The sequence below is a fragment of the Perca fluviatilis genome, chromosome 6 (assembly GCF_010015445.1).
Source record: "Perca fluviatilis chromosome 6, GENO_Pfluv_1.0, whole genome shotgun sequence".
In the NCBI taxonomy this organism is placed as follows: Eukaryota; Metazoa; Chordata; class Actinopteri; order Perciformes; family Percidae; genus Perca; species Perca fluviatilis.
The window spans coordinates 25813595-25833800 of record NC_053117.1 but is presented as its reverse complement, the minus strand read 5'-3'; the positions used below and the strand labels follow the sequence as shown (position 1 = coordinate 25833800).

Below are 20206 nucleotides of genomic sequence, written 5' to 3'. Positions count from 1 at the left end.
GCTCTGCCTGCATCATGTAAGGTCTGTGGAACTTTAAATGGGATGAATATGGGCAAGAAAAGAACGTGAAAAGCAAATGTATTTGAAAGCCATGTTTCCATATGTGTGTGCCAAATGTCTGCTTAGCTGTGGCTTGCATCTCACAGGTGCAACCAAAACATCTTGTCCTGTAAAGTGAGACTGTTGGCACGACTGAGTAGTGGTGTTGTGGATGTGTAAGGTGCCAGGGTCACACATATAAATTGTTTTCTCTCTTTATCGCTCTCTCTTTAGCACTACTTCCTCATCGTGTTTGGTCATGATGGACAGAAGCCTCTGGAGCTGCGCACAGAGGAGGAGAGCGAGTGCGATGAATGGGTATGAGGCCATCCAGCAGGCAAGGTACACACGTATTATCGCTTAAAGGATATTTGTGTGCTTTCCCCACTCTCTTTTGTACAGCAGGGAATATGACATCAGACTGCATGACCACAATTTGATGTGATAGAACATTAGAGAGCATTCATACAGCCATACTGGTGGTTTTTCATTTATAGCCTATTAAATATAAATCATGTGTACTTTACTGCATACCTAATTGTGCTCCAAAGAAAGTTTTTTTGTTCCTAGTTTACTACCTTCCACTGATCCATTAGTTTCAGTTTATTTAGTGCAGTATGAAACTTGCAGATATTGGAAGATTTGAAATGCAGTAATCCATCTTATTGTGGCTGCAGCAACTTTTGATAGCTCTTCCTTGTTGATGTGTTGAAAGAGGCTCAGACATCTATGGTTTGAGGTGAGGAGTTTGGACACAGCTGTCCTGAAAAAGATAATGTGCATTTGATAGTTTCAAAAGAAGCATGTATCGCTTGCATTTTGTAGGTGCCATACAATGTCAGCCTAATTAGTTGTTCCTGAGGTCATCTGTGGTTCCTGTAGATTCACACTGACTGGCATATTTTGAACTTCTTCTGAAATTAGGAAGTGAACTACAATCACTACAATGTAACCACTTCCGTTAAAAAGCCCTACACACCTGTGCCTGTGCACACCTGTGCATGTATAGACAGTGTATGATTGACATTTCCATCTCACTTTTTTTTGTTTGTTAGGTTTAATAAACCTTTAGGCTAATATATTTAAAAATAGCTAAATAACAATTTAAAATGGGTTCTTTAAAGAACCAGTTGGGCCCACAAATAACTTTCTTGAAATTGTTTTCTTAGTTCTTTAAGGCACCATTGGTGTGCAGGGCTATCAAAGTGAAGAGGTTTATTTTTTATTTTATTTTTTTGTACTAAGGGCACTTTGACATGTCACAGTAGGTACAGCTGTAAAAATGAAATATGTGTCACCACCTTCTCCAACTGAGCACAACCCACTTGAAACCAGTGAGAACAGAAATAGCCTGTGAAATAACCAAACTGTTCTGACTTCAGCAGAAAATGTGTTCAATAAGGACCCCATTGCATGCAGTGAGAAACTTTTTGAGAAAATAGGTTACAGGGCTTTTAAGATTTTAAAGCTTCACACAGGGTGGTCAATTTGAATCATTACCTAGCGTTAATAATCAATACACTTTCAAAAGCATTAAATCGGTTTGTTATTCCTTCCTTTCTGCCATTAACACACAATGGAGGAAAGAAACAATAATTTGTTTTGTATATGCTGCTATTCAGTCATGTGTATGATATAAGTGCCTCATATAACTGATAATCTCTATATATTTGTGGACTTCTCTTTATTTTCAGTTACTCTGACATCATCATTGAACGAGAGGTGCTGATGCAGAAATACATTCACCTTGTACAGATAGTGGAGACTGAAAAGGTGGCTGCTAATCAGCTGCGCACCCAGCTGGAAGATCAGGACACAGAAATCGAGAGGCTCAAAGCAGAGGTACAGCATGGACACACACAAACACAACACCTACAATTGCCTCTTCTATGTGGGATTTAATTTACGTGCCCAGAGGAAACAATGCGTGTGTATAGGCCTACTAAACAGAATGCAACAGCCAGTGCATGTGGGCATTTGACGTAACACAGAAGACGTAAAACAGCAAGTACTGAGCACTGGAAGAGAAAGTGTAGTTATTTTTTATTTATACAATCCTCTCAGGCCACAGTTTGTTTGGCTGTACTGTTGATACGTCATCCTCTGTTTTGTTCTGAAACAAGTATTTATTTTTTTTAAAACAGTGAAATATGTAATGATCTTGGTTATGACTACCATAACAAGCATTAGGGTCTTCATTTAATGCCAAAGGTTCACACTTAAAAAATACTGGGTCAATTTTAACCCAATTTCGGTCAATCGTGGTACCCAGTACTGGGTCTATCCAGTACCCATGAGCATAAAAACCACTGGGTCACCAATCACACCCAATTTTTTCTTACCCAGTTTTAGTGTTATTTATGTAATTTTCATTGGTTTATTCACCCATATCAATATGTGGTTATTTTGACGCAGTAACATTTTCATATTTAGGCTACATTTCTCTTGGGTCATAAATTAAACCATTAAGGTTGGTTACCCAGTGTAATGTTATTTTTAATCTTTATATCTGGTCATCAATTAAACCAAAAAAGTTTTGACCCAGGTTTAGTGTTATTTTGTATTTCTGTTGGGTTATTAACCCATATCCAATTCAAAGTTAAAGGTGCAGGTGTAGTTTTCTTGTGAACAAACACATTTACATTAAGATTCACTGATACTCAAACCCATTGTGTGTATCCTTGGGGTCTAACAAATGCATTTCAAACATTTGCTGATTTATTAAATGTCTTAAATCGTACATTGCTTTCATCAATATTTACCTGCTTGCAGTCTTCTTCTTCCCTGCCTTTTTTGGTGAATTACTTTGGGCATTACCGCTGACCATTGTTGATCAGCGGAATAACATGAAACCGGTGGCAGGAATGTATTGCGTTTGCATGTGTGTCCTTCTGTGCGTGAACAATACAAACTGGAACCCATTGCTCTAGCACTATGGAGGTCGTTTTCAGTAAACATGTTTCTTCCTCATTTTTTTAAGGCATTGAACTAGGGTATGCATACATAAAGTTGCCATCACTCACTCACTCACTCGGTGATCCAAGGAAATCTAATATATATCTGAATACCCATATCCCTATGGGTAATGGGTTTGCAGCAGTGTGTGTGTGTTTTCACAGCTGTGCTTATGGCAGCAGAGGAGTGGGTGTGAACAGTACTCATTCACCTCTGAGCGTAGGAGGAGAAGGAGAAGAATTGCATGTATGTATATACAGGGCATGTGGGCATAAACCTGACTCCAGAAGAAGTCATTGGTAGCACTGGTTTATGGATCTGCCAACTCTGAACATTTTTAGTATTTTTGTGAAAGTGGAATGTGTAAAGTAGCTCTAGCTTTAAAGTAATTCATTTATTCACTGACAAAAAGACTGTTTAGTTTACTCTACCAATTAATTGGAGCTAATTAGTTGGAAGTGTATCAACTGAACCAAATGACATAGTTCTTTATAGGAAAATAGAAAACTAGGAGGTTATTGGGAAATTTTAAATAAAGTAAAGCTATACCATTGCTTTACCAGATTTACCAGATCATTTAGTGTTAGTCTTTGCTGGATCAGATGAGAAGTGATTCTACATGTTAGATGTTCTCTTATGTGCCACATAGATGGCTAGAAGGCACTGCAGAGTTAATCTCAATGTACAGGTGCTTCATTGAAATTTCATTCTGGTCTGAACAGAAGTCAGCCCCAAGGGAAGCTATTTGCTCATTTGGCCAGCTGCTAACATCACCATAAATCACAGCTCCACTGTTATTTCCAATTCTGTCTCAGCTCATCTGTGTCAACAATTGTTGTATAAATATTTTGTTTGTTTTGGCTATTTCTGTCTTCAGGAAGAAATAACACTATGTTTAATGGATTGGCCTGATTTTAGCTTTATTCCCCCTTTTAGAGCAACAAGTGTGGCAGATTCATCTCATACACACTGTGATTATATGTCACTGGCAGGGATACAGTGAGCCCCGTTGATAATGAAAATGCTAACGAAAGACATTTTATGAACATCTGCCTGTGTAATTGGACTGCTCATGATAAAAGGATTAGACTTTGAGAGCCAGTGTGCAGTTGGCGATCCATCTCATTAAAACATACTCTTGTTTGTTTGTTTATGTGTGTGTTGCTCCGTGTTTATGAATAATTAAACCAACTAGCCACTGTAACTGTCAACAGTTGGCAGACTGGCTCCTCTCTACTGCCATTGGCATGATAGCTCTAGTGAATAAGAAAATGAAGATGAAAGTGTGTGGCTAGAAATGGCTTTGGTTTCATATTTCATGCTTTTCTCCATCTGTGATTAACTGATGTTGTCAAGAGGCCTGAAGGTAAAAAACAAATAGGTGAAATTATTATAGTACTACTCAGGGGTGATTCTTGGATCACACCTTCAGGGGGGGCTCAGCCCCTAATGAGAATGTGACACGAATACAGTGCCTTGCAAAAGTGTTAACCCCCCTTGCTAAATCAGTATTTTCACTGGATAACAATGAACATAATTGGCCAAAACTCAGTTTCTGTTAACAATTTCCTTGACTGGGTTTGCATTGGCGACAGCGACACAGGATTTTAAAACTGTTTCAAGCCCGTTGAACCTGTAATTGTTTGTCCTCTGTCACTAACCGACAAGTTCACAAACTCTGAGGTTGAAGCACTAAAATTAATTTCAGAATTTAAAAAATAAAATAAAATAAATTAAGTCTCAACCTCTGCTGGGTTCATTTCTTCTTCACGGAAGATTGCGTTGCCACGAAAACCTTTTACCAGCTATGTTTAAAGTTAGTCATCACTGTTATTTAAAGAGAAGTAGAGACATTTAATATTAGGTTTACTATGTAAAATGAGATTTTTTTTCCCCCACAGCTTAATAAGTTTGGCATCTGCCTGGCTTATTCTCTTTGTGATGTGTCTCATGTAGGCCTTGGCTCAAAACCTGAAAGATGACAAAAAACTTTATTGGTAGGCAGCTGGCTAAATGTCACATGTCTAAAGGCCAATCTGACTGAAGAGAGTATTTCATTTAGAACTGTCATGATTAGATAGATCTTATGGTTTCCATATATTGGTTTGTGCTAGAAATATATTTATGTATATATATTACAGTAAAATATATATACAGTATATATATATATATCTGCATAGGATGGTACTTTGTTGTCAGTCCCTGCTGTGCCCGACAATGCACTACAGGTAATCAAGCACATCAAAGCCTTAATTTGCTTACTGTCACCAGCTGATAGCAGCCCTCCCCTTCTCTGTCATTCTCTCTTTCTGAATGAAGGCACCAGATTGTCAAAGATGAGGAAGTCTGATGTCTATCTGGTGCACCAACAGTTCACTAAGCATACACTGCATGACCATCACATATACAATATTCAACCAAATTACTCCTAATTAGTTTAGGAATAAAATATCCTCATGAATTAAATCGTATCACTTCCTACTATACCTCAGAAGACCATTGTTTCTATTTAATGTGATTTTATTGTAATTTAAAGTGTCAGACATTAAACTTATTAGACTTTTGTTCAGACATTTAGTCACCCACATTATGCTCAAATTGTTTGTGACTGAATTTCTCTTAAAAGATTATAGCTCTAAACAAAACTAAGGAGCGAATGCGGCCTTACCATGTCAACCATGAAAATGAAGACCCGGATATCAAAAAGATCAAAAAGGTAAATAAATATTTTACTACTTAGATTTCATGTTTTTTTCTCTTCTGTAATCCGTCTTTTGTGTCTTACCTGGCAATTCTTGCAAGTGTTGCATGCACAGTATGCACGCTCCATGTGTATGACTGCGTCTAAGCTACCTTGTTTGTATTTCCTCAGGTGCAGAGTTTCATGCGGGGCTGGCTCTGTCGGAGGAAGTGGAAGATTATTGTTCAAGACTACATCTGCTCTCCTCACGCTGAGAGTATGAGGAAGAGGAACCAGATCGTCTTTAACATGGTGGAGGCAGAGACAGAGTATGTAAATACTTTATAGCGGCACACACTGTAGAAATGTTGTCACTATAGTCAAGCTTTGCAGTACATGCCATAACAGACATTCCCGTATTTCACTTTGAAATAGTTTCTCAATAGAATTTTCAGAAAATTTACTACATCACAATATAGTTAATGTAAAATTACATATACTGAAATAGAAGATTTTGTACATAACTGCCATCCATAATGTACTAATGTATTGGATTAATTCAAACAAACTAAATCACAGTCAGATTATCAGAACCTGACAAAACATGGGTTACAAGTATGGCAAAATGATCTCATGTTGCAAATCGTAATTTGATAAGTTCATAAGATATTTTCGAGAAAAGATTAGAAATGTGTTTGTACAGTTATGGGCAAACAGGAAGAGACATTCATTATGCATTATAGCTTCAGCTAGAACAAATAAAAACATTCAGGAAATTTTATCATCTAACTGTTAGTCAACATTTAAGGTATATTACGATATTACAAAATCCAACTATTAAGTATGAACAATGTCTTCATTGAATATATTTGCTCCTATACTGTATGCTTTTTGAAGATGAACCTGAATTTCTATGACATTGCCCGGGAGTCTGCTATATCTCACTGTTTAAGACAGTATTAGGTAAGACATATAAGTATTTTGACTGTGTGTGTGTGTGTGTGTGTGTGTGTGTGTGCGTGCGTGTGTGCGTGCGTGCATGCGTGTGTGTGTATGTGTGTGTGCGCGTGTGTGTGTGATGACAGGTACGTCCACCAGCTCTACATCCTGGTCAACTTTTTCCTCAGACCTCTGAGGATGGCTGCCAGCTCTAAGAAACCCCCCATCAGCCACGATGATGTCAGCAGCATCTTCCTCAACAGGTGTGTAGATATTCCGTCCATCTTTGCTTTTAACTGAATCACTGACATGTTAACTACACTGTGGGAACAAGCAGAGAAAGATTCTGAGGATTAAAAAACAACAAATCCTCTTTTGTCATTTTGTTTTGACACTGTGTCTTCAGTGAGACCATCATGTTCCTTCATGAGATTTTCCATCAAGGCTTGAAGGCAAGAATAGCCAACTGGCCAACTCTGGTGCTGGGTAAGCTGTTACTTTGCCTCACACAACACACAAATACACGCTGTATGCATATACTCTGCAGCCACTCAGTGACATCAATGTCGGGTTTTCAGTGGTCCAGTTTGTCTCATTCAAACGTCAGTCCTGACGTCTTACTGCCCCATACACACACACATTAATTTCCCTATCTTAGTCTGCAACAAGCACACTCATTGTCTTGACAGACAATGACCACCCGGACCAGAAGGCATACCACAAATTCACCACCTAAAACAGAAGCCCTTCGACAGATAAGCATCACCTAGGAGACAGACTGCTGAAAGACATGACAGCAAATGACTTGTGACATATTCTAAAAGAAAAGGGCCGACTGACTAAACACCCTTATCTGACGCTCTGCTTCAGGCTCACACTGAATTTAGATATTTGATCAACAATGTGTATTACATCAAATCCATTTATGTAGTGTTTTTCTTTGTTTTCTTGCACAGTTTTGATTACTTTATCCTTATCAGGGCATGGCCATTGAAAAGCCTGATGATCCAGTCATTTGTTTCTGTGCAGTCAATCAGGACATATCCTCTACTTCAGCCAGTGCTGTTATAGAATATCCCATAAATGGGTTTATTTTCATTCTTTCAATAGAGTTTGTCATGCATCTACACAGTGATGATGCTTTTTAAAACAATTGCTTATTGTCCAAGAAATTGGAAACAAGGATCAATAAAGAAACTCATAAAATCACCAATCAGTGTTTACTGAATTTGGTTTTAAGGAGTCAGTTTCACTGCTACACATTTTAAATATCTTTTCCCATTTCCCTTTATCCTTACCTTGGCCAAATCCGCTCCACCACCTTCTGTCTTGTAGTTTGCCCTCACCATTTTGGGGTTGACTTAAATGAATTCATACTAGCAAATTAAATTGTATTAGTCCTCTGCCCTGACTATAGGTGCGCCCTATAAAAGTTGAAGACAGTTGGCCTTTGAAGTTGTTATTGGATGGAAGTAAAAACTTTGAAAATAGTATCGGACAAGGAGATACCGTAATCAAAGTTACTAGCTAGCTGTCAAATTGTTATGCTGTCCCTTATGCCAGTAAGAGTATCTCCAGTGAAATATTATCATTAGGCCACCGCATAGAAAGTACAAGACCGTAATTCATCTAATAAACATACACAAAGAGTCCACACGAGTAAAAGTAAGAAGAGCAGTTTGTATTAGCAACACGTTAAACTCAGACAGTTTGGTAAGCAAAAAAACAAAATTCTACTAAATCACTAATCACAATCACAAAACAGCTATAATAAAATCTGTACTAAAACATAATGCTCCAACAAGGGCATTTGGGGAGTAGCTAAAAGACCATTGTCAATATTTGCCAGTTTTGTGCCAGTTGCTATAGCAACAGAATGTTAAACTAAAACCATCTGCTGGTGGCAAATACTTGGGAACTGCATTCCGTTATTCAACTTACTATGTATACTGTATATGTGTGTGTTTTTGTTTCTAGCTGACCTATTTGACATCCTGCTGCCCATGCTGAACATCTATCAGGAATTTGTGCGTAACCATCAGTACAGCCTGCAGGTTTTGGCCAACTGTAAGCAGAACAGAGACTTTGACAAGCTGCTGAAACAGTACGAGTCTAACGCCGCCTGTGAGGGACGGATGCTCGAGACCTTCCTCACGTACCCCATGTTCCAGGTAGATCATGGGCACCAGCACACTCACGTTTTCACAAACATATTGTAACACAAATACAAATGTCTGTGTTTTGATCTCAATTCATTCATGTGTTTAATAATCTTTATTTTCCCTATTGCTGTTCTCTCCTACAAGATTCCTCGCTACATCATTACTTTGCATGAGTTATTGGCACACACGCCTCATGAGCATGTGGAGCGCAAGAGTCTTGAATTCGCCAAGTCCAAATTAGAGAATCTGTCCAGGTATGTGTCTGGACAGTTGCCAGAATTATCAACTTTCCTGATACATTTTGACATTAAACTAACTGGCGTGTTTGTGTGTGGCCAGAGTAATGCATGACGAGGTGAGTGACACAGAGAACATCCGGAAGAACCTGGCTATAGAGAGGATGATAGTGGAGGGCTGTGACATCCTGCTGGACACCAGCCAGACCTTTGTCAGGCAGGGTAAGTCTTTGTCAGGTCACAGCACTGCTTACCATACAGCAAAGCTCTGAAAGTTTTCCTGACAGCAAGACCCTCCTGCCTGTCAACCTGTGATCTGAGAGCACAGACGCTGAGTCATGACATTAGATACTGTAATACCTTCTACTGGGGGAGATTTGTCTCTTTGTTAGCTTGCCCAGTAAAAGAAAATGTGGTTCTAAAAATTGGTTGTAGTTCTCCATGTTAACCTCTCAAATATATTATTCTGAGGGATAGTAACTAACATAATTCAAAGAATAGCATCCTAATGAATTATTCCCAAGCAGGTCAAAACAGATTCAAGTACCTATTTTGTTTAATCCCATTTAATGTACATTTTTGCCGTTGCAGTTTCCTATGAAGCTGTCAGATTAAACCAATTTTTCTTTACTAAATGGAAAACCTCTGTGATGTCTTATCTTTCAATGCACTTATTGTAAACTACTTTGGGCAAAAGGGTATGTCAAATGAATGTAAAATTGTATATTTAAAGCCACTACAAGTTCATATTCTCTTACTGTGAAGATAAATGAATTGCCTGTGAACACTGGTGTGTGTTAAAGTGTTAGCGTGGAGTTATCGTGCCAGATCCAACAGTCTTAAAAAGTTAATTCTTGATCAGCTTTATCTCAAATGTACTGCACAATTTGTACTGTATTAATCAGCACTTACTTCATGCATCAAGTGATTGGAGAGACAGTCCAATAAAAGGCACTGGTCCAAGACCTGCACAATCTTGTTGATGTGCTCTTGAGACAGGCACTGAACCCATATCTCTCCCACTGTTCATTAAGAAGTGTGCTAATTGCTACAGTGTGCAAACCCTAATAAGCTGCTGTATCTGATCTCCTGATTTGTCGAGGTCACTTTCGCATGAAGTGCTCACACCAGTTTTGACAGTCCACGTCTTCTCTTGATCCAAGGTTCCTGTCAGGTTGAAGCAGAGATACAGTTTATGCCAATGCATTTTCAATTGAGAAATGTTGCTTTTTTACACAGCCCACAGCTTAGTGTCAGCTTAATGAAACGTAATGTAATCCTGTGCCCGACCTGCTCCTCAGGTTCACTAATCCAGCTGCCGTCAGTGGAGCGAGGGAAGCTAAGTAAGGTCCGTTTGGGCTCTCTCTCTCTGAAGAAGGAAGGGGAACGTCAGTGCTTTCTCTTCACCAAACACTTCCTCGTCTGCACACGCAGCTCTGGAGGAAAATTGCACCTTCTCAAGGTGAGAACACCTTAACCTCAGTAGTTTAAGTAGATTTCAGAGTGGGAATTAACATTTTAATTGATCAAACTTTAACCAAAATAAACTGTTGTTAAAATTTGCTATTATAATCTTGCAGCAAGGTGGAGTTTTGTCCCTGATTGACTGCACACTCATAGAGGAACCAGATGCCAGCGACGAGGAGTGTAAGTTAACCACATCTATGAAGCACTGTATCTACGTTGGTCGACACACTGGCAGCTTTTATTGGCTCATTTAGGCCCTTCACCACTCACAGAGGTTAATTAGGTGTCAAATGATAAGTGTCCAGAAATTACTTCCCTTTAAATATCAGATGCTCACCCCTTTAAATGTCAGGTTTTAATCTTTTGACATTGATGATCATTGTCCATTATTTTCTTCTTCTTCTAAGGATTCATTTTGCAAATAGGGAGATTGATGAAACACCTACACACAAACACACAAGTGCTGAGACAATCGCATGCATGTGCTTCAACACACACCTTTTCACTTAAGCCTCAGGGGTGTGCAGAATGGAGATAGCAGGTCCACTTAATTAACCCTCTGTGTGTGTTTTTGTGTTTGTGTGTGTGTGTGTAGGTACAAGCACAAGCATTTCTTTTTTACTATCATTATTGTTAAGAGGATTGCTGTACTGTAAAAAGCTCTTTCTTTTTCCTCTATCACACAGCTAAAGCTAGCGGTCAGGTATTTGGTCAGCTGGACTTTAAGCTCATAGTAGAGCCTTCAGACACACCTTCATTCACTGTGGTGTTACTGGCACCATCGCGGCAGGAGAAGGCGGCATGGACCAGTGATATTAGCCAGGTAATACACAAAGTCACAAACACACTAGCCAGACAAACACAGAATAACAAGAACCTCCAAATAGCAAGAGCATGTCTCCGCTGGGAATTGGGAAGGCTTGGTGATAAGTAAACACAAACACCGGTGCAGTTCCCCAGGGGCGAGTTCAGCTAACTGCCTCAGTACTTCACAAACAGAGTAGCACCATACAAGCATGTCAGACTGAATTAATTCTTATAAAATAAAAATAAAAACATTGACAGTTTCAAATGGCTACTTTTCCCCCCTCAATTCCTTTAATCAGACTTTTGAAATATTTTCACAACAATCTCAGCATTTGTTTTAATTTAATGGGAGGGCACCAATAAAGAAATGAGTACGAGAAATATTTGTGTTGTATGGTGTTACAGACTCCACCGACCATTTTCTTTAAATTCTATAGGTCAAAACAAACCCTCTCATAATGTCATCCTTTCACTTCATTCTCTCATTCCTTATCTTCCTTTTCTCTCTGCCTCTGCAGTGTATAGATAATATCCGCTGTAATGGCTTGATGACAAGTGTATTTGAGGAGAACTCTAAAGTCACTGTGCCTCATATGATCAAGTAAGTATATTTGTGTGTGTGTGTGAAGAGGATCACCCATCTCTTCATGCCAGTGTTGCAAAACATATGATGTAGCATACCTGGGTGAAAATGTTACAGTCATGTTGATGTACAGTACTGTAAATTGTTAGGCTGTATGTTATGTATTATGCTTTTTATATTTATTTCTCCTCAAAAGTATTCTTTGGTATCCTCCTTTTTGGAATACATGGATTTTCTTTATTCATTTATATCTTTTTTTACTTGGCTGTTTTTGCTCAGCTACTTTCATAATCTTTTCCTTGCTTATCAGCCCAGCAGTCACCCATGCTCGGTTGTGTGTGTGTGTGTGTGTGTGTGTTTGTGTGTGTATGTGTGTATCCATCAGATCCGATGTGCGTCTCCATAAAGATGATGTTGACATTTGCTTCAGCAAAACGCTCAACTCCTGCAAGGTCCCCCAGATCCGCTATGCCAGCGTGGAGCGGCTGCTGGAGAGGCTGACCGACCTGCGCTTCCTCTCCATAGACTTTCTCAACACCTTCCTGCACACATACAGGATTTTCACCACGGCAACGGTGGTCATGGACAAACTGGCCGACATCTACAAGAAGCCCTTCTCCTCCATACCCATCAGGTCATACAACGCAAACACAAATATGCTTTCACAAACACAAACTTGTCGTTTTTGTGTATCTGTCTATATTTGTGTTTGTATGAGTGTATAAAATATGCAAGGATGTGTATTTGCGTGTTATGAGTGTTCTGAGAGTGTTTTATTAGCTTCTCCCTCTTTTTTTAAATTCTGTGAATGATGTAGTCAGATGTGGGTCAGTGTTTTGGACTCTGTCCACAAGGTTGAATACATACTGGCTGAAATACATACCTGCCTGTGTGTGGAGGCCAGCAGAACAGATGTTTCAACAAAGTTTTGGCACAGCCATAGGAATATACTGTGTGTCAGATGGGGAGTTTTTCTCTCTCTCCTCTCTCTCTCTCTCTCTCTCTCTCTCTCTCTCTCTCTACTTTATTCATGCTCTCTCTCTCTTATTACGTCTCTGGCTTCATAAGAATTGTGTGTCTATATTTCTTCCTCAGCATTAGCTTTTCGACTGGAAAATCTCTGTCTTTTCCTCTGCCCAAGGGCAGGTTTGTATGTAAAGCCTAACTCACCGTGGCCTGTAGCTGCCATCAGTGGAAGAGAACAGGGAGGATTCATCCAGAGACCAGAGGTGTGCAGGAAGGGTAGTGGCCATATGTAGGGCAATCCCCCTTTCCTAAACCTTTCCCTAAACAGGATAAGCTTCATTTTCCCCCTTATGTCATTGAAGATGGGCACATGAGCAGCCCAAGTGTCCTTTAAGTCAAACCTTTCATTTTTTTCTCTCCCTTATCCACCAGAGAGCCATTAAAAGAAGAGGTTTATAAAGAGAACATAATTTACTTTATTCCAGTGTTATTATTTTGGTGATTTTTTATCCATGCTGGCTCTACATTGGCCATTAGTCTAGACTGAAATGTTTAAAAAACTATTGGATGGATTGCCATGAAAGTATATACTGACATTCATGGTCCCCAGAGGACGAATTCTCATGACTTTGGTGATCCTCACAGCCTCAACTGTACTTTGTGTTCAGTGCTTATTAGTGAATTCTAGCATACATTATACCTGTTAAACATCAACATGTTAGCATATTGACATGAGCATGTACAGTACTGTAGCTTAAAGCACTGTTGTCCCTAAGCATAGCATCACAGAGCCCCTAGCATGGCTGTAGACTCAGTCTTGTTTTAACCTTATGTATTGATATTTCATAGCTCTTTTACAATTTTGTGTACTATATCCTTCACATTTTGTCTTGCAGTTATTAGTTTTTCCATGTCTTTTATTGAGCATTTTTTGACGAAGATTAGAGCACTACAAAGATTAGAATTACATTTTGTGGGGTGGATTTCAAAGTCAAAGTCCCCCTTTGTTTTTGTTTTGTTTTTTTATCAAAGAGGTGCCCTCATTTCATTTTTGTCCCTTGATTTTAATTCAATTTTATTTATAGTAGTAACATCATATCAGAATATATCTCAGGACACTTTACAGATAGAGTAGGTCTAGACCACTCTCCATAGTTTACAGAGACCCAACAATTCCCCACAAGAGCAAGCATTTGGTGCGACAGTGGTGAGGAAAAACTTCCTTTTAACACGCAGAAACCTCAGGCAGACCCTGGCTCGTGGTGGGCGGCCATCTGCCTGTTAGAGACTCTCTGCATGGCACTGAGACAGAATACACAGAGGTACACAGACTTTAACACAGCTCTCTTTTCTCTTATCTCTCTTTTCTCCCATGTGGTCATGTGATTACCTGGGAGATTAAACATATGCTGCTATTCTCTCACTCACACTCTGGCTCCCCTCCTCCCCAAACACACCTTTCATCTTCTAAGAGATCCATCCATCATCCTTACATCATCTTCCCTCAAACCATCTTCTATCTTAATCACATCGCCTGGTTTTGCATTTTCATTTCTCAGTCCAACCATCACCCCATCCATTTAATCATTTTTCTGTGTCATCCATCCCCCTGTCTCTTCATGTCCCCTCTAACTACAGGGTGCAGTACCACTCATTTGACCGTCTGTCAATCTTATCCATCTCTCCCGACTACAGTCTGAAGATCAAGAAGATAGCCATGGATCAGTCCAAGTAACTGACTCTTCTCTCTGTCCTTCTTCTTGCTGTCCCTTTTTCAACTTTTCCTGCCTGTTCTTCCTCTCCTCTGGTCATGGTCTGACACTTCACTGATGCATGACTTTCTCCCTTACTTTTGAATATACCTGCTATTGATCACTTTAAATGAATGGAGCAACTCACAGGGGATGTAATTTCACCAGTTTGTTCAATCTGCGGGCGGTCTGTAGCATGTTCTCTCACTGTAGCATCACTTCCTCAAGGCAGTTTTTTCTCTCTCTATTCATATTGACCCCTTTTCGTCATTCCTCTCAGTCTGCTTTATATATCTTTCTCTTAAGCATCTACTGCTGCTTCAAAGTTCTTCAGCATTCCTCCTCTTTGCTATTCATGTATCTTTCCTTCCTCTGTCTGCCTTTCCTTTCTCTTATTTCAGTTGGGGATGCAATTTGTTCCTCTATTTCCTGCTGAATAACTGGCTTGTGTGAATAAATGATGGATGTGTTTGTGTTTATCTATGCATGATTACTCCTCTCTTAATGTAGCTCTGAACACACAACTTTCTGAGCAATGTTAATGGCATTACAAAATGCTTGTTGATTAAAGCTTTTGAACTTTCATTGCCTGGTAAATAAGATTTATGATTTTTTCCCCTACTTACATACTTGTTTGTTGACTATGATGTTCCTGTTTTAGGCAAATAATCAGGTACCAAAATCATAGTCAGCTGAGGGGAATTGCATAGTCTGGTGATTATTCTCTTTGAGTTCGTCACTATGAGCGACCTCTTTCACATTTCATGTAGTCATTTCATCCTTTGAATGGATAAAGATAACGGTTAGAGCAGATTTAAGTTTATGTTAACTTGTCCAATTACCTCCTGTTCATAAAATCTGAGGAACCATGTATACAAAGTTCTAAAATTCCTACACTGTTCATCTGATGTGGATGTAAACACCCTAAAGTTAAAGCTTAAAGTCACGGTAAGCACGGTAACCTCAAATACATTGTTTTATTTCCATCCCAGTCTGCTGGAGTACAGACACAACAAAATTAAAATTGTGTCACTGTTCATATATTTTCTGACTGCACTGTATGTGCCCACACACTCATTATAAGTCACTCTGGATAACTGCATTAGCTAAATGCCCCAAATGTAACATTGAATGCCTTGAGCTCCCCAGTTTTCCGTGACATCTGATTTTTTTTAATGTCTATGAATTCTGAAAACACAGTATTTTGACCATATATACTGTATGTCTTATACAGGAAAACTATCTGACACAATGACTTTGCTATTGAAACTTTTAGGCACATAGACAAACAACTTTTCTATTGAGCTGCTGCAATTACACACTTTCTTTTCATTCTCTTTTTTTTTTGCCAACAAATTGCTTTTTACCCCCTTCCAGGTCCTTGGAGCTGTTCTTTGCCACCAATCAGAACAACAGAGGTGGCGAGCACATAAACGACAAATCACCTCGTCTTTGCCGCAAATTCTCCTCTCCACCTCCTCTGTCCATCCAGTCCCGCACCTCTTCCCCTGTCCAAACACGAAAACTTTCCCTCCACTCCCCCATCACCGCCAGGGTCGGAGGCCTCGACCTAACCAGTCCTTTTTCAAACTCCAGTGTCAACCATAACACTTCCCAGTCTGCTGCCAGTAGCCCCACATCTGCCCACACCCCCCAAACCCCCCCAACCCCCCAAACCCCAACACCTCAGACCCCAACCCCAACCACCTCCTCTTCTCCTCCTCCCTCTTCCACCTCTCCCCCACCCAACAACTCCAAGCCACCGCAGGACCAAGTTCCTCCCATTCCCTTGTCCCCGGACCAGAGTCCCTGCTCGACTGCAGAGGGGGAGGATGTGCCCAAGATCGACCCCTTCTGTGGCAAAGTGAGACGGAGCATCCGCAGAGGTATTTAATACTGTAGTTTCCACATAAATAAAGTGCAAAAAAAACATTTATACAGCACAGAGCATTAGGGCTGTTTTTTTTTTTTATTTAATCATATTAGTGCCAATGCAAAAGCAGTGTTTCACTGCCCTTTCTGTCTGGCAAGTTTAAAGTATTTTTCACACCCAGCATCACTGACATGTGGTCAGATATGGATAGAGGTGAGCTGATCGGCACTGCTTCCGGGCTGTGCGGCCCATAGATCAGGCCAAGAGAGGGTTGGAACATCTGAATTGTGAAGCATTGGCAGATTTTAAAGTGCCCATATTATGAAAAAATCACTTTTTCTGGGATTTGGGTGTTCTTTTGTGTCTCTGGTGCTTCCACACACATAAAAACTTTGAAAAAAATCCATCCATGCTGTTTTGAGTGAGATACGGTTTCTGAATGTGTCCTGCCTTCAGTCTCCTAGTGAGCTGTTCAAAATCGGCTCGGACTGTGACATCACAGTCCGAAATGAGCTGGCTAACCACAACCGTTAGCTCGTTAGCATGCTAACCGTTAGCATTAGCATGCTAACGCTAATGCTAACGCTAGCATGCTATGTCGTTCTCAATAGCAAAGCACTGCTACAACACACACAAGTTCACCATAATCCACAAAGAACTACTTACATGTGCGCCCTCATTTAGAAGTCTCCCAGCTAATCCTACTTTGTAACTGACCAAAGTTGGAGAAACAGGCTTTCTTTTACTGTCTCTAGAGTTAGCTAGCTGACATGATCTACATCTGAGCTACTGAGCATGTGCGAGTGCAATCAAAGATAGTACAGAAGAAGAAGATGAAAAGAGGTCTCACTCTGTAGCTAAAACAGAAACCAGGTGAAAAGAGGATCTACAGCAGGTAGAGAGAGCTGTGCAGTACAACAAAAATATGGTGTTTTTTGAAAATTAAACCATGTAAACCTATTCTGGTACAACCTTAAAATACAATTATGAACCTGAAAATGAGCATAATATGGGCGCTTTAATTATTATTCTGTGCTTTAAATCTCTGCTTTGCTGCTATGTATTCTCAATGACTGATCGACATATACAGTAAAGCCTTAATCGTGCACTAAAATGCTCATGAAGAGCTAAGGGTCACTCCTCAAATGGCACAGTGTGAAGTGTCCCATGTAAGAGCAGAAAAGGCACCTGGTGGGACCTCATTATCTCCTTACATTTGCTTGAGTCAGCTAAGACAACTTCCCACCAAACATGCTCAGATCTTCTAATGGTGGTGTTAAATAGCCCTCTCAGACTGGAGAGGGATTGTGTCAGGGCATCTGCAGCAGCACAGCAAGGACAAGCTGCAGTTAGACCATAATTAGCATGTGCACACACATACAATAACAGTGTGTACATGACTGTGTGCATGTGTGGCAGCTGCTGACAGCTCACTAGGAGACAAAGAGCCATTAGCACTTGTACCATTATGCCACTCGCACCTCCTCTGCATACTGTCTCACAGTTTCTTTAGCTTTTAATCAGAAATGTATATGATATAATGTATCTATGTACATGCAGCTATTTGCACATCTTCCTTTTTGCCTGTTGATCTTACCCTTTCTCTTGGTCTTTGTCACTCACAAATTGGCAGTGTGACATTCTAAGCATATTATTAGATATGAGTCATCAGGTGAAAATAGGCAATATCTCTGCATCTATCAAGTTACATCTAAATGAAATTCATTTAAATAAAACAACATATTGATCTCCAAAGCAAAACACAAGGATGCATATGTAGTAGCAAGAGCATCTACAGTAGAGCTCCCGGTAATCATGTACTGTGCTGTGTTTACTGTATTAGGGCAGAATACAGATGCATACAATTATGTGAAACAAGCTTTTATGTTATGACCTTTACAATCAATCTCAACCCAATTGTACACCTATGGTACAAGTAAAGAAGTCTTGATGTTATCCACTGGTTATACTAAGTGATCTCTGCATGGCTGTGAACTTAAGTGTAATAAAGTTCTCCTCTCCTGTAGAGCAGCAACAGTAATGGCCACCATCATGACCATAACCATCATCCTCATCATCATCATCATTATTCTTGTCCCTCTCCTCTCCTCTTGTCTAGCTGTCCTGGAGTCGGTGGCAGTGGAGAAAATCATCCCAGAGTCTCCTCAGAGCAGTGAAGCAGGAGACATGTCTCCAAGTCGATCCCCTTCTACACCTCGACACCTCCGCTACAGACAGCCTGGAGGTAACACTGTGTGTGTGGTTTTATGACTCATAGACTAACTAAACCACAGAGATATAGCTGGAAGCCCTCGCAGTGGGCAGTGCTGTGCCCACTGCACTGCCACTCTGCAAAGCCAGGCAAAGATCCCTGACCCCGGAGGCTGATCTTTAGTACAGCAGCATAATATAAAGCTCAAATACAACCAGACAATGGCATAAATAGTCCTGTGTGACTGAGTTATGATGGTGATAATATTTTCAATGTTATGATCACAGTGAGAATTCCTGTATGGCTGTTGGAAATATTGCCAACAATGAGGAGTATATTTATGGTCTGCAATGTGCCTGTAAGAAGAATGACAATGTTAAATATTGGGAGTTTCGTTAGTGATGATAAATATAGTTAATGATGTATAGGTGAATTTACATATTTGTATTTTGCATCTAAAATTTCTCTGACGTATATTACAAACACTAGTACAAATTCTGCCTGATGTAATGAGTATATCAGCTAAATAAACTTTTCTACATGCAACATAGTCTCTTCATGCAAATTACTGGTTTGAAATATAGTCATAGCCGTCAATTTTAGCATAGCGCTTACACACAGCCTCTAATGTACATATTGTTTTTACAATGTATATGTATATTCTTATAGGTTATTTACATGAATAGTAAGGCAAACTTTGAAATATTTCCCATGTACGTACTCATGTGACTATTTTATCAGAAGGTTACCAAGCAACCAACTATTTGGTTATTCATTAATTTGTCACTGGAGAATGGTGGTTGCTATTAAAAGTATTTTAATTGATAAAATAGGCAATTTGGCATTTAGTATAAAAAGGCCATCATACAAAAAATGTATGTATTTTGTATTTTAACCAATCATGTTTTTATTGTGTTTGTATGAAATGAAAGTTTACTTGTGTTGACTCCTCTTAATAATTACAGCGCTAAAACATAACACTATTGTTGTTGTTGATGATAATTACAGTATGTGTTTGTGTGTTTGCAGTCCAGTCAGGGGAGAACTCACGCTGCTCAGTCTCTCCTGCTTCAGCCTTTGCTATCGCCACAGCAGCAGCAGGACATGGTTCACCACCAGGCATGCACGCATGCACACATGCACGCACGCAAGCATGCACACACGCCCACACGCACGCACGCAAATACTTTACAACTACTTTACGTTTGAAATACTTTTAATGAAGCATTTTAATGAACACATTGAAGTGACCCAATTGCAATATTGTTACTTTTAATATGTTTCAATTTCAATACTTCTTAACCACCAATAGATTTTGCTTTTGTTAGTAAATACAGTTAAGCCCAAGATCATCATTGAAAGTTTTATATTTTGACACAGTAATAACATTTTCTCTTTTTCCTTTTCATGTTTTTAATTTTCTCTCCAGTGTTTACTAACTCTGAAAGAACTTGTGATAAAGAGTTCATCATCCGCCGAGCTGCAACTAACAGAGTTCTCAACGTACTGCGGCACTGGGTTTCCAAACACTCACAG

The 20206-nt window shown here is 39.6% G+C and overlaps 1 protein-coding gene across 1 annotated transcript in view; it reads left to right on the top strand.

The window, feature by feature from the left end:
• LOC120560029 (ras-specific guanine nucleotide-releasing factor 2-like) overlaps positions 1 to 20206 on the top strand; it is a 49968-nt gene that overhangs the window by 20000 nt on the left and 9762 nt on the right. The window contains 19 exon segments of the mRNA XM_039802131.1: positions 274 to 360; positions 362 to 381; positions 1734 to 1881; positions 5621 to 5710; positions 5867 to 6003; positions 6760 to 6876; positions 7020 to 7099; positions 8591 to 8784; positions 8920 to 9029; positions 9115 to 9233; positions 10313 to 10473; positions 10592 to 10658; positions 11165 to 11301; positions 11804 to 11886; positions 12254 to 12502; positions 15963 to 16471; positions 18578 to 18703; positions 19700 to 19789; positions 20100 to 20206. Coding sequence (XP_039658065.1) covers positions 274 to 360; positions 362 to 381; positions 1734 to 1881; positions 5621 to 5710; positions 5867 to 6003; positions 6760 to 6876; positions 7020 to 7099; positions 8591 to 8784; positions 8920 to 9029; positions 9115 to 9233; positions 10313 to 10473; positions 10592 to 10658; positions 11165 to 11301; positions 11804 to 11886; positions 12254 to 12502; positions 15963 to 16471; positions 18578 to 18703; positions 19700 to 19789; positions 20100 to 20206 — 2631 coding nt within the window.